The 26041-nt window shown below is 41.1% G+C and overlaps 1 protein-coding gene across 1 annotated transcript; it reads left to right on the top strand.

Annotated features, from left to right (window-relative positions):
* The first annotated feature begins 151 nt into the window (after positions 1 to 151).
* Positions 152 to 25452, top strand: RMND5A (required for meiotic nuclear division 5 homolog A). The gene is made up of 9 exons (XM_048303370.1): positions 152 to 370; positions 4915 to 5057; positions 11331 to 11465; positions 11629 to 11729; positions 16341 to 16507; positions 17207 to 17372; positions 19889 to 19991; positions 22069 to 22223; positions 23729 to 25452. Exons 1-9 carry the CDS (start codon positions 229 to 231, stop codon positions 23790 to 23792), a joined length of 1176 nt encoding a protein of 391 aa, XP_048159327.1. The 5' UTR covers positions 152 to 228; the 3' UTR covers positions 23793 to 25452.
* The last annotated feature ends 589 nt before the right edge of the window (positions 25453 to 26041 follow it).

Here is a 26041-nt window from a genome sequence, read left to right as displayed (position 1 = left end):
GCGGCGCTGCCTGCGCGGAGCGCTGCGAGGCCCCTGCGTGTCTGCGGCGCTGCCTGCGCGGAAGTGCGGCGGCCCGAGGCGACGGTGCCGCGCGGGAGCGGGGCCGGGGCCGCCCGAGGGCCGGGGCTGGCGGGGGGCCCGGGCGGCGCGGGGGGCCCGGGCGCGGGGCAGCAGGAGGAGCAGGAGCAGGAGCAGGAGGAGGAGGAGGAGGAGCGCGGCCCGGGCGCGATGGACCAGTGCGTGACGGTGGAGCGGGAGCTGGAGAAGGTGCTGCAGAAGTTCTCGGGATACGGGCAGCTCTGCGAGCGCAGCCTGGAGGAGCTGATCCAGTACGCGGGAGGGCTGCGCAGGGAGATCCTGCAGACCGAGAGTACGTGGAGACCCCCCCCGCGCCCCCCTCTGCCGAGGGGACGCTGCCCCGCTCCTCCTCCCGGGGAGGGGAAGCCCAAAATTTGGGGTGATGTGGGCTGGACACCCCCCAAAACTTTGGCCTTTGTGGGCTGGGAACCCCCCTAAGGAGAGTCCTTGCTCCAGGGACCCCCCCCCAGCTTGAGGGTTCTGTGCTGGGGGTTGAGCCGGGGGTCTTCCCCCTCGGCCCCCGGAGCTTTGGGGTCGTTGTTGACAGGGAAGATTCAAAAGTTGGGAGCAGGGGAGGTTTAGATTGGATATCAGAAAAAGGTTTTTCGCCCAGAGAGTGGTTGGGCACTGTAAAGGCTCCTCAGGGAAGTGGTCACAGCACCAAGGCTGGCAGAGTTCAAGAAGTGTTTGGACAATGCTCTCAGGCACAGGGTGGGATTGTTGGGGTTGTCCTGTACAGGGCCAGGAGCCGGACTCGATGGTTCTGGTGGGACCCTTCCAACTCAGCATATTCCATGAATCTGTGATCGCTCTCGGCCCTGGCGGGCCTCTCCTGCCTCGTGTGTGCTGCTGGAGAGGTTTGTTTGTTCCTGGTCAGCAGGTCTGGCGTGACCCTGGTCAGTGTGTTCATAACCCTTTATGTTGGGGTTACAAAGGGGTTGGTCACCCCAGGGGAAAGACAGTGGAAATATGGCAGAGCTGACCTGTTTGCTTTCCCTGCTCCATTCTCTGCCCCCATTTCTTTTCTTTTTTTTGTCTCTCTCTTCCTGTGTCCCTTTGCGTTCCTTTGCTGTGGCTGGGTTTGGCGGTGATCGGGGTAAAGCCGCGCTTAGCAGGAGGTAAACAAGCCTTGTCTCTGTGCCACAGCTGATGCTGGGCAGTTGCGAGGGCTGTAAACACGGGGCATTTAAACCTTGCGAAATCCCGGAGATGGAGGTAGTGCCGTGTTTATTGGTGGAGTGGGAGGGAACGGAGAGGCAGCTGAAGTGATTTACCCAAGGCCATGCAGGAAGCGAGTGATGGCTCAGGGATTAAAAATAGGAACTTGCAGGCTCCTGAGACCAAACTTGAGAGCAACTGTGCTGCTGCTCTGCATTTGTTTTTGTTTGGGTCGGGGAAAAATGTGTTTCCCGTGGTCCTGTGTAAATACAGGTGCAAAGCTCACTCAGTAGTGTGGATAATTCCAGGAACACAAGCACGAGTGTGCTGGAGCTGCTCTCTGTGTACCCAGCAGTTTCTATAGAGAGCAAACAGTGAATTCCGATTGTGAGGTGTTTATTTGGGATGAAATAAGGCTTGGTCTTTTTGACATTGTTCTGAACTGTGTTTCAGTAACTGTTACTTGTGCTGTTTAAAACAGTCTGGGCTTGGGCATTGAGGGCAGTCACTAAAATATGTGTCTTCACAAACTGAGGTGCTGACCTTGCCTGGAGAGCTGTGTGTGTGACCCTCACGCTTATGTTGGTCTTTGTTGGGCTGTAAAGGTTTGACTGTGAGATTCCTGTTGAAGATCCAGAGCTTTTACTCTCTTTGTAATAAATGTAGAAGGTTCCAGTGTGTGATTCCTTCAGGGTCCTCTTTGGGTTTTCCATCCAGGCTTGGGTCAGCAGTTTTTGGCACTCTCCAGTGAAGGCTTTGGACATACTTTCAGTGCTTACCAAGTGATGCTGTCCCAGAGAGCACATCCTAAATTGAGCTTTCTTTGAGTAAATGCTTTAGAATGAAGCCAATACGTTGTTAGTGCACTCTGACTCCTCAGTTTTGGCATCTGAGGGTGAGCTGGCTTCATAGGGGCCAAATTTTTTACTATTTTCTCTTTTCTTTAACATGTTATTTATAACTTTCTAAAAAGAACAGGTATTTTCAGCTTTTATACACTATCTTCAGGATTTTTGAAATGTATGGGATTGAAAGCAGCCAGACATCTTAATATGGAACCCTAATTCAGGGATATGAACTGCAGAAATAGGCTCCTGAATGTAATGAAGGAAAAAAAAGAAAGAGAAATGAAGGCCCTCAGTGCTGAAGAAGAGGTTAATACTGTAGGACAAGATCTGAGAGCAATGATGTATGAAAAGACCTTAAATAGGCAGTGGATATAAAAAGGAAGTGGGTGGAGAAAAAGAAACTATTAGAAACTGCTTTAACCTCTAAACTGGTTTTCTTTTCCTCCCCTCACAGTTTCTAAAACTTAAGCTGCTTTCATGTTAAAGCCTAAGGACAGACCAGCCCTATGCTCAGGCCTGTGAATGGGAAGACAAAGTTTGTTTTTCTTCTCTATTCCCTTAATATATCTGTCCTTCTGGAGTAGCCAAGGATTGCATATTCTTCAGTGGTATAAGTGTGTCTGGCTGAGTAAACTTGGCACTGGACTCTGCTCTGTGCTCAGTGTTTGTGGGCCGATATATTTAAATTTTTTTTAATTGTGACTGTGCACACACAGAGAAGCTGTGGGGCTGTGGTGTCCTGTGAACCCTGAATTACCAGCAGGGATGGCTGCAGGCTTTCTCCTGCTGATTTAGTGCAAGTAGCTCATAGTTTGATTGGAGCTGAAAGAAAGGGGTGCAGAGGAGAAACCTTTTACAGCTCTGATGCCTTTTCCTCTGTAGACATTTTCATTGCTTTACTGGACTTGGGGTTTTGCTACAGTGTCAGGGGTCAGTAATTCACTTATTTGCTTGGGGTAAAAGCAGGCACCCATGTGGATTTTTTGGGTTTTATCTTAATGGCTTTCAGAAAGTGCATTTTAGCCTCTCTTTGTTGGGGAATGAGTATATCCGTTTTGCTCATTGCATAATCTCTGGCTGGTCATTTTGCCATAGCAAAGTTCACAAGACAGTTGAAGATCCTTCATGTTATTTTAAACGTTTGTCAAAAAAATTAAGTAGAAACTAAGAAATAATGATTATTCTTGAAATAGTTTTGGGAGATGAACTTTTTTGAATAGCTGAGTGGAATTTTTGATTTTAATTTGGGATGCACAGAATCACTGCAGTGACTGTTTCAGTCCTATTACTCCTCAGTCATCCACTAGAAAAAAAATACAGAGCCCCATTAGCCTTTTGCCCAGGAGATGATCCTTGGCTTCATGGGACTGGAGGGAGAAAAAAGCAGGGTAAAGCTTATTTTCTTTCTTAAAACCTCTGGCTGTTAGAAAGATGCTGTTGAAGCTTCCTCAGCTGGGGCTTGTGGGGCTGGACAGCAGCAGTTTGCGGGTCAGAGGGAGGTGGCTCAGTGTCTAACAGTGTCAGCAGCAGCCTTCAGAGGGTGCATGAAGGAAGGTGCCCAGAAAAAGTGGCTGTGAAATTATTATCTACTCCCTATGATTGCAGTTTTTTCTGGATTTCCTTTGCTCTCTCCAGAAGCTGTGCTCTTAACATGCTGCTGAAACCAAAGATGTTTTAAAATATGAAATGAAAAAGGAACAAACTTAAAAAGCGAACACGTTTTCTATAAAATCCTTCTTCTACAGAGATATTTTGGTGGTTTTGTTTTTTTCACATGAAGGTTTTGGGTCTGGAATATTAGGGAGACATTTCTGAGCTGCTCTCCCACTTAAAGTAGCCTTCCCATGCAGTGGAAGGCTGCCAAGTCTGTGTCCCTAAAGGAAAAATTCTTCATGTAGAATGAACTTTGAGAAAGGAGAGACCTTCAGAGGTAAGACTGGAAAGGAGATTTTTCTTGTATTTTTAAATCAAAAGCAGGAAGAAAGGACCAGAATAAAGCTCAAAAAAAAAAAAAAATTTTTTTTTTTTTTCCTGACTCAAGCTTCTGAGTGATGTTTGAATCAAGGCACAAAGGGTGTTAGCTGTGAAGTGCTGTGATGTGGTCAGGGGCCTGTAAGCCTGTCCTGTTTATTATTTTGTTCACAGAATAGGTCATACAGCACTGAACCTGTTGGACATCAGCTAAGAAATGTCACAGTTTCTAGAGAATAAATCTCATAACAAGGTCCACAGGTCCTCCACAGACTGCTTCTCATCTGTTGAGGGGAATTGGAGACAGTTCAGAGCTACTGCCACAAGTCAGGAAGCAAAAGTTTCATGCAGCTCGAACACAGAGTCCAATAGCAGTGGGTGGCTTGTGGGGGCAAGAATTAATTGGGCCATCATTAATCCACATTTTGCTTGCACCCTTATTTTGCTGGCACCTTGTTGAACAGGATGTTCCCATGTACCTTTGGGTAAAACTGATCCTGTAGTAGCTTCAGTATCCTTCTGTTACATCCTGAGAGATTTGTGAACTGTTTCTTGAGATGTTTATTCATCTGCTGTGACTGAGCCACATGAGAACTTTCCATTAATTTTTTAAAGTCTTGAACTTGTTCAATGTTACTGTGCACCCAGCTGAATTCCTAATTCCACAGGAGAGTTCTCACACAGGTGAATTCCTGTACATCTGCCTCCAGTTAAGCTGATCTTGCTTTGCAAATACTCTCTAGATTGCATTTCTTGCTTTTAATACCACTTTTTATCTTTTTATATTGTTGCATATTAAGAGATTTAATATTGCCATTTGTTTGTAACAAAGTTGGTAATTTTCCTCTCTTTTGTCTAGATCAAGATGGGGACTTGTCGGGGACGATTTCACTTGTTATGACCCAGTGTTGTAAAAGAATAAAAGACACAGTCCAAAAACTGGCCTCGGATCATAAAGATATTCACAGCAGTGTATCCCGAGTTGGAAAAGCCATTGATAAGGTATTTATTTTGTGGTTTGACTGCATTATCACATTACGGCACACGTGTGGTGTGTGCTCTGCTTTCCAAAATTGGAATTTTTGCTACAATTAGTCTTAACTAAATCTTCTGCCAGCTACAGAAGCAAAGGCGAGCCAGTGGGCTGCACAGTATTTGCTTTCGGAAGTCACTGCAGAAACTCAGCCTAGTCCTTCTGGGACAGCTCAAATCTCCTAATTTCTTACAGAACATACCCTATAGATGCTACAGGACTTAGAAATATTTTGTGTGTTATCAATTTAGCAAAATGCTTGCTTCGATGTCTGCCTCAGTAAGAAACACTGTGGGGTTTTTATATGTATTTCTGGTTAATTCTCTGTAGCAGGTAACTCAGAAGTGCCATTTTGCAGTGTAAGTGGCTGCCCCATCCCTGGAAGTGTTCAAGGCCAGTCTGGATGGGATTTTGAGCAGTCTGGTCCAATGGAAAGTCCCTGCCCATAGCAGGGGGTTGGAACAAGATATCTTTAAGGTCCAATCTAAAACATTCAGTGGTTCTGTAAGACCAGAGAATTTTTTAAGAAAGGCATTTTGTACCTATTTCAGGGATGTTACTGGTTTTGGGGGTTAATTTTGTGACAGTATTCTTAATGTGAAGAGAGTGGATTCAGCATCTCAGTCTATGTGCTGTAATAAATCATAAGGTAGGGCAGCTTATCTTTGGTGCTTTACATATGAGATATGAATTCCAGTTCAACTATAACTGGGCAGGAATATTTTTGTAACTATTTTTAGGTAAATATTAACAATTCTTTGAAATGATACTGAAGTGGTTCTACATGTATACTTTCAGGGCATGCTTTTCTCCATCTCTGTTCTTATATAAAAATAGTTCTGTATGCAGGGAGTCTGGTACTTGCTTTTATGGACATTTTGTGATAGCTTCACATCAGAACATGACTCTGACAGGGTCTGAACATTCGGTTTGAGGTGCACCTTATTATCTTATTAAGGAAGATAATGTTCACCGGGACAAAGACATTTGCAGCATTACACAGCACTGATTTATCCTTTGGGAATCTCATTTAAACTTTGTTAGTAATGATAATCTGCTAAAGCATAATGTAATAATAATGTGATGAAGAAACAAAGTACATAATGCTGCATTGTTGGGCAGAACGTCCATGAAACTTACATTTTTTGTTTATATCTGACTGACCATCATGGAGAGTTCAACCTTTGTACTAATAGCTTTAATCCGTGTCACTGTTATCCAAAGCTTAAGGATGCATCTGTCTCAAATCCTTGCTGCTGTATCTAAACCAATTAACTAGAGTAAAATTCCATCCTTATTACCAGCTTGAAGCCTGAAATAAATCTACGTAATCTTGTCCTAAGTTTTTAAACTTTCCAATTCTGCTTTAGCAAGTGGACTTTTACAAATACACTTTCAGGTTTAGCCATACTTTCTCCATTTAAATCCTCTGACGTGGAACAGCCCCAGGTATGGAGAGGGTGTAAGTGTTCAGTAGAAATTGGTAATGTTATTTCTTATAAGCCAAAGAAAACACTTGCAAGCTTAGTGAAGCTTAGGCTTGAGTCTAATCTCCAAATTGCTGTTTCAGTTGTCATGGGAATAGTTTTTCCAGTATTCTGTCCTGCTGTTTTAAGTTTATGTACCTTTTTTATTTGAAAAAAAATTGATGTAAATAAAAGCATTTTAAAAATTTCAAATACGTGGCTTGGTAAAATAGTAGAAAGGATCCCATTAATATGCTCTGTTCCTGTTGAGTGTCAGGCTGTTTCAGTGAGGTCTTCAAAAATGAGCTCAACCGGCTGTGTGCAGTGTGCTTGCTCCTCTGGATTTTCAATGTCAGTTATTGTCTGTGGTGCTTGCATTAAAAAATTAAAAATTGGGAACTGCACAAATACCCAGTTCTGCTTGTAACAAAGGATGTGTAGTTCCATGAAGTTCAGAGCACAAGTTAGGATTGTCTCCTTAAATATGTGCTTGGTAGAACTTTTTTTTTTTTTTTTTTAATGCCAATAGTTTGAATTTTATTAGTTTTCCCCAAATGTAGTACCTTAAGGGGACTACTTTAAAATATACACCAAAGTCTTGGCCTGTTCGTGAGATGAATATGTGTAATGTTTAAATCCCGGTGGAATTCAGCATTTCCCTGAACAGTAGCATTTGAAGCAAGTCTTCCATATGTACTTAATGCAATTTCCCTGTGCTGCTGGAAAATATGCTTACAACCTGCCAGCAAAGTCTTTGTTGGCACCCAGTTCCCAACCTGGAATTGCCCTCCCCTGTCCCTTCACCATAATATACTTAAGCTTAAACCAGTAGAAGTAATTAAGTGTAATTGATGTAGTGAATTGATTCTCAACACATCTTGGTCAAAATACTGCTGCTTCCAAAATAAAACAGTCAATAGAATTTAAGGAAGCACAGCCCTTGCCTTGATTCATGGGACTGGAGTTTTGTTTCTGTCCCATGTAAGTCCTCACTTTACAGACAGATGAACATCTCCAAAACACTGCTTATGGTCTTACTAACTGTGCATGCTCAGGCACACGTAAATGGCCTGGTTTGAGATTGGGAAACACACTAATACTGGTACCAATTTCATGTGACACAGCCAAATGGTAGCTGTTGTTGCATGTAGAATCAATAGACTTCCTATTTAGCAAGCTTGGATTGTGAAAGAACTTGCTGTATTATGTGCTCGTGGCAGTTTCAGGTAAATTTCTTTTTTTCACGTATTGAGGCAGGGTTATACCTACATAAAAAGTTTAGTCTGGTCAGTTTTTAAGTTACTGTAGTAATTGCTTGCAAACTTGGATGGGCCCTAGACTTGTCTGCCTGCAGAGTCCACTCTGAGAACAGAAACCCTTAGAGCAAAATGAAGTTCAAATTTGGCGTCAAGTACATTAAAGTCTGAAAAGCCAGAGCATTGTGTGTTGCTTGGAAAGTTTATCTAATAAACTAAACCTTTTGTCGTGGTAGTTCTATGTGGATTGCATGCTTCTGATCCATGAAAGGCTACCTTTTCTTCCAAAGAGCATTTTCTCCTTTGAAAGGAAGCGTTTGCATCCAGTTTTTTCTGTATTGTACTAGCAGTCGCTCTGCTTCCAGAACTCATCATGTCGCCGTTGTTCAGCAAGACCCAGCATTGTCCCTGTCAATCAATCACTCTTCTAGAATGGTTTGAATTCATCTCAAAGTATGTTTGATGGGCTGGTAAATGTTTTCCCTCTAGCAGCAATCTGTCTGAGTAATGGTTAAATGCCTTCATTTAGGAAAGTAAGCAGAGTAAAGGGTAGTTCCTTCCATTTTCCCCTTGAATTTTGTATCTGTTATAAGGCCAACATTATAATCCAGTCTTTGTTTTGGGAAAGCAAACTTTTGCCTAAGTTAGTGTTTGTTTCATGTAAAGACTTCTATATGAAATACTAAAAACCTTTACTGAACATAATTTAATTGTGTTGCTTTGAAAAATGGGGCTACATAAATACAGAGTCCTTGCAAGTTGAGCTTTATCTTACACGTAAACAGATTGAACAGAGAAGGTAAACAAATGTTTTATTTGTATTTTGGGTAAGAATTCAGAAGGGAGGAACACACAAAATAATGTCAACTGAGTAACTGAGGAATAGAACTGTCCTTAATCATCGTCCTTTGTATCCTGTTATGAATAACATGGAGAGTTGTATGTTGGTTAAAAAGGTCCATCCTATGTTTGTGAACATCTTGAAGTCAGCACATTCTAGCAATTATTGGTAATGTGCTGTACATTGTATCATTGGTGTATTTAGCACATAATACTCTGCATTTTGGCCGTAGGCTTGCTAGTTAAGCTTTTAAAAAAGATGTGTTTGTCAGGAATACTAACTGACACTTGCGTTATTTTGTGGTTTTTGGGTTTTAAGCTTTCTGGAGTTTTTAACTTCCAGAAGTTCTTTTAACTTTTGAAATCTTATCTAACCCCACATGCTGTCAGTTAGCATACTGTTAGCATTTACAAAACAAAACTGAGGGTTGCAGTCACCAGCAGATTCTGTACGCGTGACAGTTGTGAAATATATAAGCCAAAGGCAAGTGATAATTTGTTCTGACATGTGGCAGTCACTCACTGTAATCTGTGCAGTCAGTTTCTGAAACTTTTTGGGACCCAGAGGAGGCAGAGCTGTAGAATCCCACATATAATACAGACCTCAGAATCGTTTAAAAGAAACTAAAAAAAAAAAATTGAAATGAGAACATGGTCAAGACTGGGTTGGTCAGAGAACGACCGAGGTCCTCAGGTTGTATGATGGAACTTGATAACTTCTTTTATGTGACTTGAAAAGATCTAATGGTGAGGTTTTGTAAAGATTTACAAGGTTTGCTGTTTCAGAAGAAAACGAGCATTTTGTGAGAGCATGGAGCTGATTAGTTACACCACCTCTGCCCCCAAGCACTAAGAATGATGTGATGGTGTTTGAGGCATAGGTGCAGCTTTAATGGTTGGTAGCTGCCCAGAAGGATAGTTTCTGCTTAGGGGGTTGTATCATTGCTGGTACTTGGAATTGCATGAAGAATAACTTGAAGTCGATTATTTTTAGATTACTGACGATCTCCACCCTGGAGCTGGGTAATAAAAGCAAGCTTGTGCATTCTGAATCTTGTCTCTCATAGTTGTGAGACAGCTTTAGTGCTTTGTTGGTGAGTTTGTGTTACCTGCTGCTGGTGGTTGGACACTGAGACCAGACTCAGCAAATGGTGGTGAACTTCTAAGGATTCAAATGGTGGCACAAATAAGAACAGTATTATTTAGTCTTCAGGATGCTTAAGTTTTTCAAGATACAGCTTAGAGATGAACAGCATGACAAGGAGCTTACAGGTTAAGACACCCAAGTAAAAATGTTGTTAAATGTGAGACATGAATCAATGGCAATAATTCAAATGCTCACCTTGCTCCACCATCTCAGAAAGATGGAAGAGACAGTTTGGTAGAGTAAGGTTAATGTTTTACTGGAAGTTTGCTGGGAGCCCTGAAGGGAGAAGTGACTTTGGAGCTGTGTGTGCAGGGATGGCCCTTTCTCATGATGACACAGAGGAGCATCAAAGGGGTGCTGATGAAGGAAATTAGTAAGTGGTGAGTAACAGGAAGGTGCAGTGTGAAGCTGAGCTGTGCATGGGAAGATAGCTGGTACCAGTTGGGTGTTATCTACCCTGCCTGCTGTGACAGAAGCCTGTGTTTGTGTGAGGTTGGTGTTCCCATGTTGTGCAGGGCTGTGGATCCTCACATAGCCACAGCTGAAGCACTGCTATTTTCACTGAAATTCTGATTTTTGAAGGTCCTTGAGAGAGAGCCGTGGTCATCAGATCAGGCAGCAAGCAATGCACTGACTTCTAGACTCTTTATTTTGCAAGAGGTTTGTTTTAAGCAGTGGATTTTTATTAAAATTAACCTGCTTGCCCTGATCATAAAACATGTTAGCAGTTAAAAATCCTACTTTATATCTTGGATTAGAATAAATGTTGCTCTCCTGCTGCCAAGAGGCAAAGTGCCAAGCAGTGCCAAGTGTTACCAAGGAGTCAGCGCGACAGTATCTTTAGTTATTCCTGGAATATGTCCGTAGGCCACTGGCCTAAAAATACATGGCACTGGGATCATCTGGGTTGGATCTAAAAAAGACCTCTTGGATCTTCAAAGCTCATCCTGTTGTTGGGATGTTGAGGTGTTCAGAGATTTCAGTTTCACTGTTTGGATGTGGGGAGAAGTGACTTTTGCTTTTTCAGTCTACCACCCAGCTATGTAAAAAATCATTGGGTTAAAGCTTTTGCTTGTAGTTTGGTGTGCTGTAGTGACAGAGATGCATTGATAATGGTGCTTTGATTCTAGTGTGATTTTACTTTCTATTCTCTGTTTTCAGTTTTCACATGTGGAAAAAGCCTTTTCTGCAGATGCTTCCTTTAGAAATACATCATGGGCTGGAAACCCCTTTATTAGTTAACTAGATTTCTAACTTTCTAGCTAGACTTGTAATTTGTTGGTGTAATTCCTTGTAGTGGATAATATTCACTACAGACCTGAAATGAGCAAGCTAAAAGATTTCTTCTTCTTCCTACACAGGAGGTAAGGAAGGAAGCTGACATGTATTTATTTCCCTTTGGAGATAATTGAGGGCCAACTGAGTCATAGGCACAAGGCATCAGGGTGGAGACTCAGGTGTCCTGCATAATTAAAGAAAAATGATGTGGGATGATTTGTGCCAGCATATTAACTGTTAATTTGTGTGTTTCAGAATTTTGACTCGGACATCAGCAGTGTGGGGATAGATGGGTGCTGGCAGGCTGACAGCCAGAGAATCCTCAATGAGGTGATGGTGGAGCACTTCTTCCGGCAGGGAATGCTGGATGTAGCTGAGGAACTTTGTCAGGTAATGATAAGTGTGGATGTTGAAGGTTATCCACTGTGTTAGCTTTGTGTTTAGCTTCCTTATTTGAATGTTTCAGGTGAATATTTAAACTGTCAGAAAACCCATTGTTTTTCATGCTTTAACTAAAAAGTGCCTTTTTTTTTTTTTTTTTTTTTCTTTTCAGGAATCTGGTCTATCAATAGATCAAAGTCAAAAAGAACCATTTGTGGAGTTAAATCGAATATTGGAAGCATTAAAAGTTAGAGTTTTGAGACCTGCACTAGAGTGAGTCTACTCTTTTTTCCTCATCACTTTTTTTAAAGAATGCTTTTAGCAGTTCTTCAGTTTTTCACTTTCAATACTCACTTTAGTATATTCTGATGTGTCACTGCTTGTCCTTTGAGAGGGGTAGTTACTGAGGGGACCTTTCCTTTTCCATCCCCTCTGTGTCACTTCCCATGGGAAGTGCTTAACTGAGGGTCTCTTTCTTAGATTAAGGATTCACTTAATCATTTGTGGTGCTGATTTAAGGTAGAAACATCATGTGGAAGAAAAGTTGTCTGCCAGTGATGGTGCTTGGCCTTTTATTGAATCATTAGTGAACCTTTTAAAAGGTCCCGTTGTGAAGGATACCAGCACTTATTAAAGACATTGGGTACCATGAAGGCTTTGGGGTGAGCAGAACCTGACTTGGGGTCAAAGTTCTCGCTTGTCCTGCAGTCACCCTCCCTTTCCAGACAAGGGACCAGAGGGTGGGAAGAGCCTGTAGCTGACAGTGACACTTGTTAGTGGGATTCCTCCTGAACAAAACAATAAGAATCCCCCTGAAACCCCCTCATCCTGTTTTTTTTAAACTCTTCTAAGATTGGTCTCAAAAGTAAGAAAAAAAAATCAAAACACAAGAAACAACCAACCAAACAAAACAACCTAACCAACTTTAAAGTGACCTTTCAAAAATACAAACAGTGAAACCAAAAAAAATTTAAAATTTGTTTTTCATTCCAGAGCATAAATCATATACTTGAGATAGAATTTTTTGCATAGTTCACTTAAGTACATTTTCATATTAACAACATTTTCTTCTCCCTTTAACATGAAGCAACATGGGTGTGTCAATTGAGCACTTAACTGGCATCTAAACTAAGTGCGGGGACACTCTGATATTCAAACCCTGGTGTTCATCGACTAAATCCTGGGTAATGCCTCTGGGTCATGCAAAGTTTGACCTAAATAGTTGGTCTTTGAATCTAGTTATACAGGTGGAAAGCTGGGGTGGTTTATTGCTGTTGAATTGGCTAATTGAAGGGAAGCAGCACTGGTATTACAACTGAAACAAGATTTACTGTCAGCTACACCACATATCTCATGTAGTTCAAATAATAACAGAGCTGTTGTAAAGGATAATCCCTGAGGAGCAGTAACTTGCTGTTATGTCTGTTCTCTTGAAATCTCTAAATTCGTTGTAGCTCCAGTTTGGAGTGCTTTAGGCCTTACTTGTTGCTACTGAGTTGTATCTTGTAGTTTCTGCAATTTATTTAATATTTTTCAAACAAAGGACAAGGCATGGTTGTCCCTCAAAGGAATTTTTATTTTCCAGCTGAATGGGCAGACAATAGGGTGTATTGTCAGCACAGTTTGTGTGTTGGTCTTCTCCCTCCCCATCTTATTTCTGTGTATAATGTTTATTCTGTTTAAACTGGACAGTGCAAAAGCTGTCTGCCTCTCTTGGCTGCTGCTGGGCACACAGGGGCCTTATTTATAGTGGTGCTGCTGATGTAAAAACCATGGCTCTTGGGGAGGATGATCAACATGTGACAAAATGTCACAGTTTAACCTCTCTGGTTTAGGAGGTAACCCATGCCTTAACTGCCCACAGAACTGCTGATGCTTGTGAAGGTATTTACCTTTTTATTTCCTAGCACACATGACTGTTCAGGAGGAGGGATAGAAACCACTCCTGTGTGAATGGCCTCCCTATGACAGACAGAGAGAGTGGCACTGTGCTCCTTGGGCTAAAATTGGCATCAGTAAATAAAGCTTCAGGGGTGCATCAAGCAGTCCCAGATGGGCCCATTGCAGGGTCAGGCTGCTGACAGTGGTGTTGAAGCAAAGTGTCACACAAGGCTGGTTAATTACAGTCTCCTGAACCAGAAAATGGAGTGTAGCAGGTTTTATCCATGCAAAGTTGTGAAAGGTTGAGATTAAAAGGTAACCAGTCTCTCTGGCTCTGCCAGCACTTTGTGCTTGTGCTCAGCTTAACTCAGTGCTGGAAACTAAACAAACACAGGTAGCTCCTGGTCACTGCCACGGGAAGGTAGTTGTCAGATTAATGACTTTACAAAAAGGCTTTCAAAGCCCTGCTGAGATGATAGAAATTAGTATTTGTGTTTCAAAGACCCTAACTGTTTTTGTTGTCCAGGTTTTCTTTCTCGTACAAATTTCAACGCTTAAAAATACGACCTTTCAGATTCAATAGAATGCGACTGGCCATAACTTTTTTGTTTTCCCTTGTGGGGTGTGCTTTTGTAGAGGCCTAGTGTGGCACTGCACTCTAAGATGTGTAATCTCTGTATGCCTGCAAGATCCCATTAATTTCCAGTGACTTTTCTCACTTGGATTTGGTGATGGGAAAAGGAAATCCATAGTTATTTTTCTGGGTGTATTCTGGCCCTTCAGAGCCCAGGTTGGGTCTCCATGTGAGGTCCTGGTGGAAATGACTTGGAAGTTCAAAGCTTTGGCTGTAATTTGGGAAAGAGGTGCTTTCTTTTCTGCCTGTAAACACCAGGGTGCACAGGTCCTGGTATTTGCTGGGTCCTTGGAGTATGATCTAAATTTAATCTTTACTAGGGTTTGTTAAACTAATTTTAGCATCTAAATCCCATGTGGGAGCTGAAGAGAGTTCTGTGTACTTTTGGTTTGCAAAGTATAGTGTAAACTTCAAAAAAATTCAGATGGATTTGAGTCTCAGAAGTGAAAACACTCAGAGTGTCATTTTGAGAGGAGGTAGAAAGACAGGTGATGTGATTGCTAATAATTTTGGACATTCATAGAGAATATGTGGGTTGAATGTTTTAAACCTCTCTTGCTGGTTTTTTTGTTTTTCTGTTGGAAACAGGAACAGCACGTCCCAGACCGAGCACCTCAGGCCTTGCCTCTGTGGTTGCTTTCTTTTGATACAAATCTGTGCTGCCACTCAAATAACTAAAAATGGAAAGCCTGCCTAAAAGCTAATTTGGAAAAATAGACTCGACCTCAGCAAGATGAAGTACTCTGTCATGTGGGTGCAAATATTGGCAGGGAGAGGATGGAGGCCCTTTTGATGCAGTAGAGATTAATATCTCATTGAGGGCACTGTGGGACTAGTCTTAGTGTTTATTTATAATAGCTTTTTGTCCTTCATCTACTTATTAGTCTATGGTTTTCATAAAAAACTGCAGAGCCTAAACTTCAGGCTCTTGTTTTTGTAGCTGGGATTGAACTTTATTGCCACTATATCCTGTTTAAACTGTGCACACTGATCATAAAAATACAATTTAAAAAATCCCCAAACTTACGAAACCACCCCAAAACCCACCCACCACCCATGGTTAGTGAGTGTGCTCCTCCCTCCTGGTGGAGATTCTGGGGCTGCTCAACTGAAACTGCCTGAAACTGGGGACAGTAGGGCTTGTTCTTAGTTCAAAGGCTCCATGTGTCACTGTTTCTGACTGAAAGGTTACTGTGTCTTTACAAAGCCTTGACAGTGAAGTCAGACTCCTGATACTTCCACCACAACAAATTGAAAGTGGATACTTGCTCATTAATGCTACATCCTAATGCAGAAGGCTGACTTGCTTTGAAAGCCTTCCCAATACTGTAAGAATACTAAATTTTCTCATTTTAGTATTGATTGAAAAGAAGCCTCACATACCCTGGTTTTTTTAAGGAACAGAGGCTTCCTCACTTCCTTGTAAAAAGTGAAAATAGTAGAACTAATTACCACTAATGAGAAACAGATGTACTGGAGACCATTGAAACTTGACTTTCTTAAGAGAAAGATTGGATTCATTTAGGCCTGTCTAATTTGAATTAAAGAAAAAAAAAGCCAGCACCAGAAAAACCTTCCAAAAAACCAAGAAAGGGATGGATAAATTCTAAATAATAAAAAACTTGTATAAAATGCTTTGAAAATTTTAGTTCCTGTTATTCTATGTATGTTTAAGAATTCTTTCATTTTATTTAGTAGCCAAACATGAGTGTTGTCGTGGTGAATGAGAGACAGAACGTGAAAAATATTTCTATTGTCCAAGTTGAAAATAGCACAGAAAGCAAAGTTTAAGCAGGGTAAAGTATGATATTAAAACTGATTTTCTTTCCCCCACTGTGGGATCTTGATAATGTCGGTCTTTGAGATCCTGTAAATGCAGTTCCCCTCTCCAGGGCAACAGATGCACACACACAAACATAGTGGCTTGGACAACATGTTTAGTGAATGAGGATGTTGGAAAATGTTCTTGGTCAAACTTCTCGACATGCAGCTGAAGAACTGTCAGTAATTGTTAAGATTCAGAGTGCTATTAATTGAAATACAATAGACTTGAGCTATTTCTGCCTTATATTGTGCCTAATTTAGTCTTGTCTTTCAGCCAGTGAATGTTGAATTTTGCAGTGCTTAACCTCTACAGCAGCACCAGAATTAACATCGTCCACATTTTGTGCACCCTGTGTAGCTCCATTACTTGTAAAGGGCCTTGTCATTTTCTGTGCTCTGTAGAGGCTCTCAGAAGTTCAGGGAACAGTCACACTTTCCTTGAAATAGATGGTAGATAATAGATAATTGCAATGATTTCATGTGGTGTGGGCTGACACTTAATTACTCTCGTGTCATGTCCCATTGTACCTCCTCGCTTCTTCCAGGTGGGCGGTATCCAACAGAGAGATGCTCATGGCACAGAACAGTTCGTTGGAATTTAAACTGCACAGATTATATTTCATTAGTTTATTGATGGGTGGAACAGCAAATCAAAGAGAAGCACTTCAGTATGCGAAAAACTTCCAGCCGTTCGCCCTAAATCATCAGAAAGGTAAATTTTTGGTCACATTAAGGGGATTTAAAGCACTGGGATATGGCACCTTGTAGTAAGATATAAATCATGTTCCAAATATGTTTTACTCCATTATTTTCAGCTTGTTAAAGGCTTCTTCTTTTTGTATTTAACATGTATAACCCAAATCCTTACATTTTGAGTTATCTTCTTTTTTTCTTCAAGAGGGCACAAAAATAATGCCTGAATGCACATTTGCGTAAATTTAAGATTTTTGACTCTTCAAATAAAATGTAGATTACATCCAGAATAGGCCTGCTGCCAGAGTAAAGTGCTAAAAATGCAGAGGAATGTTCTTGGAATAGTCATCTGCTATTTTCTGCTGCATGGGGTAATACAAAGAGAAATTAAACTTTTGTAAAATGGAGAACATGTGAGTTAAATGAACCATCTCAAGCTGAATCCATGAAAGCCTATTTTTTAGGGTACTGTGTGTGTCAGAAGGCTTACAAAAAAAGTAAACCTGCTAGAAGCAAATTCCCAGGCAGCACACCCTGGCAACTCCCCAGTCAGTCCTTAGTGGAGCGGAGCTCTCCTGGCAGTGGTGGCTGTAATTGTGCTTTGTAGAGGTGAGGCTGTGTGCTGTTGATCCGGTGTATCTGCCTGTTTTCCATGTGAAAGCTGGAGCCACAAGCTTTTGTTTGTTGCACAAACTCTGCTGTTCCTGGTCCCTCCCAGATATCCAGGTTCTGATGGGCAGCCTGGTGTACCTGCGGCAAGGCATCGAGAACTCCCCGTACGTTCACCTCTTGGATGCAAACCAGTGGGCTGACATCTGTGACATCTTCACAAGGGATGCCTGTGCTCTCCTGGGCCTCTCAGTTGAATCCCCTCTCAGTGTTAGGTATGCTGCTTTTCTCTTGCTTTTGAGACCAGGTACTTTGTGGTTTGGTTCCTATTTCTTGTTAAGGACAAAAGAAGTGGCTCTTAAGTAGTCTCATCTAGCTTACATTAAATACAGGGTATCTGCAAAGATTAATAACCAGAGGTTCCTGTGTGCTGGGCTTCACCCTGCACCACTGCAGCTCAAGAGAAAGCATTCCTGGGTGAAATTTATCTTCCATAGTTCAGACATGAGTGCGAAAGATGAGGATGGCAATCAGCCAGTTATTCCCACAGCAAATGTGTGACAACTGTCCCTGCTGTTTAACTGAAAAATAACCCCAAAAACGTGGCCATGATTACATCAGCATTTGATAATTTTGGTTTTTAATCCACACATTACTGGTCTTCTTAGAAGAACGTTTAAGAGTTATGTTGTGGTTTCAGCTGCTAAAATTTCTAAATTGTCTGCTGGGCCTCATTTGCAAAGAAGAAAGAGGCACTTTTAAGCTCAGTAGCTAATCTGACAAAATGCAAATCTGTAGGAGGCTTGGAAATATGAAGAAAACCCAACCTAATCTCTTTGGAGCTTCTCTGAAGATAAAACAGATCAGCTGCTATTTAGCCTTTGCATGTCAATTCCCCCAATACACTCCCCTGATGTTCTCATTTTCATTTCAGATGTTAAAGTGAAAATAATTTATATGTATCTTTCTAGGCTGGATTTGGTTAACAGAAGCTTCACTGCTTCCTCTTTTTGTTTGTTTGGGTTTTTTGTTTTGGTTTTTTTTTTCCCTGTTTCCAGTCACTGTTGTTAGACTTCTGTGCTTGGTTTAGAGCTCGCCTTCTGCTTTTCCTGTTTGTACCTGTCACAAAATACAACAGAAACAACAAAAAGGGAGCACTTCAGACTAATTGTTTTTCTACAATAAACTTTCAAGTTTCAGTTTGAGAGTTTTAGATGTATCTAGAGCTTAAATCTCTGGTTTTTACTTTCATCTTCCTCTGGTTTCATTCAAGTTAGCAGCAGTCCTTTAGATTTTCATTGCTCATGCACTGGTGCTGCAATGCAGTTTTCAGTGCAAACGGCCAAGAGATTTTCGGTGAAGTGGAAAATCCCTGTTACTGATGTTTGGAGTGGTTGGACATTTGCTCTGCTCCTGGTGTGGAACTGATTGTGCTGAAATGTATTTACTATATAGGTTGTATTGATGCTCTTATCATAAACAAGACTGTTCTAAATTGGTGTGACCTTGGAGTGCTGCAGATCCTTTAGGAACTAAACAAGCTTGAAGTGAAATCCCTGCTATAAAATACTTTGCTTACTAGAACATTAGTAGTGGGCACTTTTTTAATGCTGATTGGCTTCTCCAGTATTTATCTAATCCTGTACAGGCCTCATGGTCTGCCTTAGTGTGGAGACAGTGGAAAAACTCTTGTGTTATGGAGGTTGTGGTTCAGGGTCTTGAAGGACTACAGGAATTTGAATTTACTATTTACTTGAGTTTTTATACTCTGAAAGGACTCTTCAGAGATGTTTTCACACAAATACTATTTGTCTAAACTTTTCACAGGGTTAACACAAGTTACACTCAGGGCTGAAATAACAAAAAAGCAAAGTGTAAGGGTTAAAATGGCCAGTTGGAGATGAAATATATAATTTATTTATACATATATGTATATATATTTTAGCTTAGGCAAGAGATCCACAGGTTTCAGGCAGAGGAAGGGCATGACTTATGTAGACAATAAAACTTGCACAAAGAGTAAAATAATCTGCCAAACAAACAGAGCAGGTTGATACCAAGGTCAAATCCTGTTTCTGTTGCTGGTGATTTGCAGTACTGTCATTAGATTTAAACTCATCAAATCATCTGTTAACTTGTGGAAACTGTGTCATACTTTCTTTTGTAACACACTGAAGTATTTCCAAATAATGTGCTAAATTCTGGTAGTGGGTAAATCCCAGAGGAGGCTGAACTGTTTGTTGGGACTTTGGGCAGTTTTATACTGCTGTTCTTATCACAAGCCCTGGTTTCCTTCCTTCCCTTACCTACCTGTTTTTTCTACGTTTCTTTTCATGGTTTAAGGTAAAAGTGGAAAGACATGTTTCTTTACATGGTAATTATGTGTGATTAAAGGATTATGGGTTGTGTGTATGCGTGGGTTACATGGAAACTCTTAGGCTGCACGTACTCTACCATAGCTGAGAGCAACCAAACTAACGTGATGTCTTCTTCCTGTACAGCTCAAAATCAAATCAAAGTAGGTGGTAGAAGAAATCAATTAATTATAAGACTCAGAGGAGTGATTAACTGTTGTTTTCTGTCCAGAATGTAGTACCTGAGGGCCCCAGCCTAAAATACAGGATAACTGCCCCAAAACTCTTGCTGGTCTGTACTTCTAAGCTCCCTCCAAGTAGAACAAAATGTGAATGAAAAAATACAAAACCCGTGTGTCCCAGTTAACCTTTAAAGTAGAAATGTGAAAAATGGTCTCCTAACATGCACCTTGTAGTAATGTGTCCTTTTTCTGCAGTTTTTCGGCAGGTTGTGTAGCATTACCAGCTCTAATTAATATCAAGGCAGTTATTGAGCAAAGGCAGTGCACAGGGGTTTGGAACCAGAAGGACGAACTCCCGGTGAGTTGATGCTGAGCTGTCCCGGGGCAGGTTTCTAACAGCAAAATGCTGTTCTCAGGTTTCTTTTGTGCTGCATGTTATGGGATGTTTTATGTGGCCACCACCTCCAGCAGCTCTGGGGCTTGTGGCTCTCTGCTGCCCAGGGCCCTGGGGCTCACAGATAACCCCACACACCCAGACACTGACCCAACTGGCCACACAGTCTGCCACAGACACAGCACTGCCCTCAGCAGCTCCCACACAGGACTTGCACAAAACACAAGTACAGTCAGCCCAGATCCCTTCCTTCTCCTTGGCTGGAAATGATTGACATTCACCAGTAAAAGCACAAACTCCAGATTCACAGGTAAACACCTGCCCATAGGTCCTCAATCACAGCATGGCCCTTCTAGCCCCTTTTACACCCTTTTCCAGCTGTTCCTTCCCAGTCCCCTTCCCCTGCACTTTTCTCTTAACAGTTTGTATACTTCTACTGGCCCCCTCTCCTCAGAGACCCTCAGGTTTAGATTCCTATCTGTTGCAAAGTCCGGGTTTGGTTGCAGTTTCTTGATGACCTCTCAGTGTAGCCGTGAAGGTTGTTTCTTGTTTTTGTCTCCATTCTTTTTGTCTGTCAGGTTTGTACCTCTCATTTTTGTTTGCTGCTCCCCCTTTCACTTGTTATCCCCTTTTGCATTGCAGAGGTCTTTGATAAATGACCTTAAAGAAAATGATGCTCTCACCTTCCACTTACCCAGAGATGTTTCTGTATAACTGGAAAGAAAATAGATCCCACAGAGAAACATTCACTTCCCCTAGCTAGGCTTGAGCTCAGTCCAGAGCTTGCATTGCACTGGCTCTTTATCAGGCAGACAGGAGATGAAAGAATTAGTGCTGCATCTGGGGACATGGGAATTGGGATCCAGTGCATTATGCTTCCAGCACATCTCATTTATATCAGTTGAAATGAAGTTCAGTTGTTATGAAACCCCCATTTCCCTTTATAGCTCTTACCGAGCGAGTGCAGCTCTCCAGTGACCTGCTCCTGATTTGGAAAGGAAACTTATTTAGTGCAAACTGGGCATGAACTGAGTTAGCCTCTTCGACTGCAGCTGGAAGAGATTCATTTATAGAGTACGGATGAGTGCTGAGTTTTCTCCCAGCTGTGTTTTCTGTAATGCTGAGAGTGTAACCTCCAAGCGTGGCAGATTTCTGCTGTGCTGTCCAGCCAGGAATGAATAGCTAGGGAGCATTTGGAAAAAGATTGGTGTCCCATGCAAATAAGTTAATAACACACGTGTGTCTCCTTGCATTTTCTAAAGTGAAGGGTCTCTAGTGTGTTCTGCTAAGGCAGCATGGGGGTGGGAAACTTTACTTTCATGGTGCAAAGACAGATTAAGTAGCATGAAAAGGTCACATTGTCAGGTTTTGTTGAAGGTTAAGCTTTTGGAACAGAGGACTGGTCAGAGCCAGGTGCTTTAGGTACACAAGCTGTAATTTTTGCAGTTCTCTGTTAATTACTGAAGCCACAGCCTTGTTCTTCTCTGCTACATGTCCCTTTCTGAAATAATTTTGTCCTTATGGCAAGAGTTGTGCTGTGCAAGTATCTTCTATGTTGGCACTGAAAATTAGTGATTCTGATACACTTTATTATTCACATGACATGAAGGTGTTGGCAGAGCCTTTCAAGAAGCTGTAGAACATGAACAGAGTCAATCCAAGGGTTTTTTCTCTTTTTAAATTTCCCCCTAAAATGAAATCTATAAGCTACATTTTATTTCCTGGCCAGTAATTTCCAGAAAGTCTTGTTGGGTCACCAGCTCAGTTTTCCTGCCAGGGCATAGATCTGCAACAAAATTTGGACTTGTTCCTTGGCAGAATATGCTGTTTTGTTGTTACTCCCCATCCCCAACATAAATCACCATTTTAAGATCACAATTAAGTATTTTTGGGTGGGAAATTGTCAAGCATCCACACATTGGATTTTGTTGCTTTTACAGCTGAATTGTGAGATCTGTTAAGTAAGGGCCATGACCTAAAGGGATAATTATCTGGAAATGTAATTTCCCAAGATAAATTTTTATGTTAATTTCTTTCACAGATTGAAGTGGACCTCGGTAAAAAGTGCTGGTATCATTCAATATTTGCCTGTCCCATTCTTCGTCAGCAAACAACAGATAATAATCCACCTATGAAATTAGTCTGTGGTCATATTATATCAAGAGATGCTTTGAATAAAATGTTTAATGGCAGCAAGTAAGTACCATTCTTTTATTTCAAGCAACATATACACAAGGTCTAATCTTAAAACTAGAATGCTGTGTTTTGGGAAAACTGAGTCCATAATTATGTTATTGGTGGAAGCGTGTTAATCTTGGAGAATGGCTTAAAAGCTGGAAAAGCTGGGCTGAGGCACTGGAGAAAAGCATAAATAAACACTCTGATGTTGTTGAAAGTGAGCTTGCATGAAGGAATGCAGTGAGCAGAGTAATTTTTCACGTTGTAACCACCATTGTGTTGTCTTAAATTCAAACTGGAAGGCTTTACACACAGCTTTTCCGTAGGAACAAGGTTAGTAATGCTTGAAAAATCTCTTAAAAAAATAAAATCAAACCTCTGGGGGAAATATGGCTTAGTAATTGAGGAAGGAGGGGGATTATAACTGGAAATACTCCTCCTTAGACATCCGTGGGGTGCTTCAGGCTTTTGGGAAGCAGGAAACGGGAGAAAGAAAGCTATACAGATTTTCTTGAGGAAGAACAGTGGTTATTTGGATTGAATATATACAGCTTCTGTGGAGGCTGTCAGCTTAATTTAGAGCTGTAAGTCATTCTGGGAAATCCAGTGTGAAAGTAAGTGAGGCTATGAATGAAAATATTAAGTGATGTTTGCATTCTGTGCCCTGTTAGAAAAGCCTTAAGGGTTGCCTTTGTGGGTGACTTTGGGTGACTTTAGCCATTTTAAGCAGTAAAGTTGCTGCTACATTGTTCCTGTTCCTGATCACTCAGTCCTGATGCTTTCATTGACCAGCTTTAGTGACAGCACAGCTCTGATGGTATTAACTTGGGGTGGGGGGAGAAGGTAAAGTACCCAAATGTATGAGATGGGGGGCAAAATGGATCAATGCTTCAAAAAAACCCTATTTGTTTAAAAAGAAAAAATATTGTAAGCAGGTATGATTGTATCAGTGGAGACCTCAACAGGGAGATCCTTCAGTTATAGCCTGCCAGAGCTGGGCTATAACCCTAAGTGGGTTGGAAAACAACAGCATTTTGGGAACCAGACAGTAAAATGAACTGGATATTGAGGAAGTCACAGTGGAAAGCTACCAGCTGATTTAAAATTACTGCAAGGCCAGGCTGGATGGGGCTCCAGGCAACCTGGTTTAGTGGAAAGTGTCCCTGCCCATGGCAGCAGGGTTGGAACGAGATGGTCCTTAAGGTCCCTTCCAACCCAAACCATTCTGTGATTCTAAAATGCAACAAGTGAATACAGAAGTAGAAATTACAACTACAAAGAAATTGCTCTTTATGATTAATCTAATAATTCAGGGGCTTGTGGGTGAAAGATGAAAAAGATTATAACTAGAAGGAAAAGCATGGTAAGTCCTCTCTCAGCTAAAGGTGACTTTCAGTGGAGCTGAGTAAAGTGTTGTGGCTTAAAGAGTGCAGTTGTTTCATGCTACAGGGGGAAAACTCAATACCTTTAATGCTCTGTTGTCACACATTGCCCCAATTCTAACACGTTGTCTTTGTCCCCAGATTAAAATGCCCCTATTGTCCAATGGAACAGAGCCCTGGAGATGCCAAACAGATATTTTTCTGAAGAAAAGTTTCATTATGCAGTTTGTAAGTGACACTCTGGATTTCAGGTGCATTTCAGGAGAATTAAAACACACTTGTTCCCTTTTATGCAGCAGACTGAGGACTCCTATGTTTGTATAAGATAATGCTACAGAAACTTTGCCAACATTTAGTATATACATACCAAGTGGAAATGCTACAGAAATATTACCATAGGGCTTTACTATACTCTTGGTCTCCATACCTGATCAAGTTACTACACCAGCAGTTGTCATTCAATGCAGGTTTTTGTACTTAATTATATGGTGACTTTTTACTTTTTAGAAGCAGAAATTGATCACCCCCATTTGTTTAATATTCTTCCTGCTATTATTCTATCATTTTACTGATAACTGTCATCTTAGAGAATGTTTGTGGACAAAGTTTTATTTCCTGTAATGTGTACATAATTAAAGGTCAATACTTCAGAAAAAAAAAATTTGATAAATTGAATAGTCGTTATAAAACTAATTTGTATTTTTTTCGCTGAAAATGCTGTGATATATTCTGAGTTTTTCTTTCAAACATTTTTTCAACTTTTACATAGAATTCAAAGTAAATGTGCATATATATAAAGTATATAAAATATATAGCCCCAAGGGGCTTCCTGTTAAAATCCATCACTAATTTATAAGGGTGATGTGTGGCTAAATTACTACTGGGGCAGAGAGGGAGTAGGAAATCCTGTTCCTCTGGTTTCACGATTGAGAAGTGTTTGTGTAAGAGAACATTCAATAAATTCTGAAGTGGAAATGCTTTTAGTCGATGACATTTGCTCTCTGGCCTTTGTAGTCATGTTCTTTGAACTTTGTATTCAGGATTAGGCTATAAACGTCATGTTGCTGTATAGTTTAATAGTCATTATAGTGTGCTATTTATAAACAGTTATCAAAACCAAATAAATTGTAGAAGTATTCATTGTTAAATGGGGGGAAAAGCATGTTCTGATGCAATCTACTGATCATGACTCTGCACTTGGCAGAACTGGGCCCTACATCATATATTAGGAGGTAGCAAGTTTTCTGTAGCTTGAGAACACTTTGCTTCTAGCCTTGTTTTTGTAGTAGAATATTACTGCCATTGCCACTTTTTCTGCTAAATTTGTCATATTGTTGACTAGGTAAATTTGTACTCATAAAGGAGATGTAGATCACGGCAGTTAAATCTTTTTTAGTGTGCATATATTTGTATTTATTGCACTGTCCTATAGTAGGGCAAAGCAGCCATAAGGCATGCAAAGCTACATGTAAAATTATATTTCTGTATTGTGTAGTTAAAAAACAGCAACCAACCAACCCCGAGCTTGTCTGGTTGAACACTGACACACTGGTTGAATGCACTAGCACAATGCACTACAGAGAAGACCGTCTTTGGGAAATCTACACCTTTTGAATTTGTCTGTCACCTGACTGGAGAGACTGAGTCGGACTCTTATGGGATCAGTGACAATGGACAAACCTACAGAGGCATTATAAAATGAGGAGCGAGTCAAGGCACACAAATTTTAAACTTCAGATGTGTTTTGATACATGTGAAAAAATACTGGTGTGTGATTTTCTGCAAAACCTCATTGTATTCACACTGAGTTCCAAACAGCTGCGTTACCAAGTGGTAAAATCAACAATAAACAGGTGAGGATATTATTTTCCATGTAGGTTTCCTAGTCTTGCTGAAATTGCCTTTAATATTTTCTTTTGACTGGAACTGCTTAATGCTTTGGATCTATATGAAATGGCATATGAAGTAATTAAAAACCCAGCAAACCCAACCAGTAATAACAAACCCCCTCACAACCAGCCTGAAGTATGAGTGCTGCTGCATCTTTCTCTCTTACACTGATGGTATTTTGGCACTGGCGTGAACACCAGTAAATGTTGATAGCTTAGAGTCCAAGAATAGAACAGTTGTTAAACGGAAATAAGGTACAAATTCACCTTAGGTATTAAATACCACTTCACTAGTGCATGTTATAGATCCATAGCTAATTCAAAAACTCAGCTGTTTTCACCAGATCATTGCCATTCTTTTCCTATCTGCCTCTATGTTGACTCAAAAGTCCTTGCCTGCAGTTGTGCAGCTCCACCAACAGATGATGCTCACGGTTCAGTGTTGAGAGCCTGTGTGCTCACCCTAACTGGAGGCTGTGCTGGGCATTTGGGAAGCAGTTCTGCAGTTTGGTTGGCACATTTTGCTCTGTGATGTGGGTTCTCTCCTGCCTGATACACTTCTGGT

This window comes from Corvus hawaiiensis, chromosome 5 (assembly GCF_020740725.1).
Source record: "Corvus hawaiiensis isolate bCorHaw1 chromosome 5, bCorHaw1.pri.cur, whole genome shotgun sequence".
NCBI lineage: Eukaryota > Metazoa > Chordata > Aves > Passeriformes > Corvidae > Corvus > Corvus hawaiiensis.
Note: the sequence above shows the minus strand (reverse complement) of the source record. Positions and strands in the feature narration are given on the sequence as shown.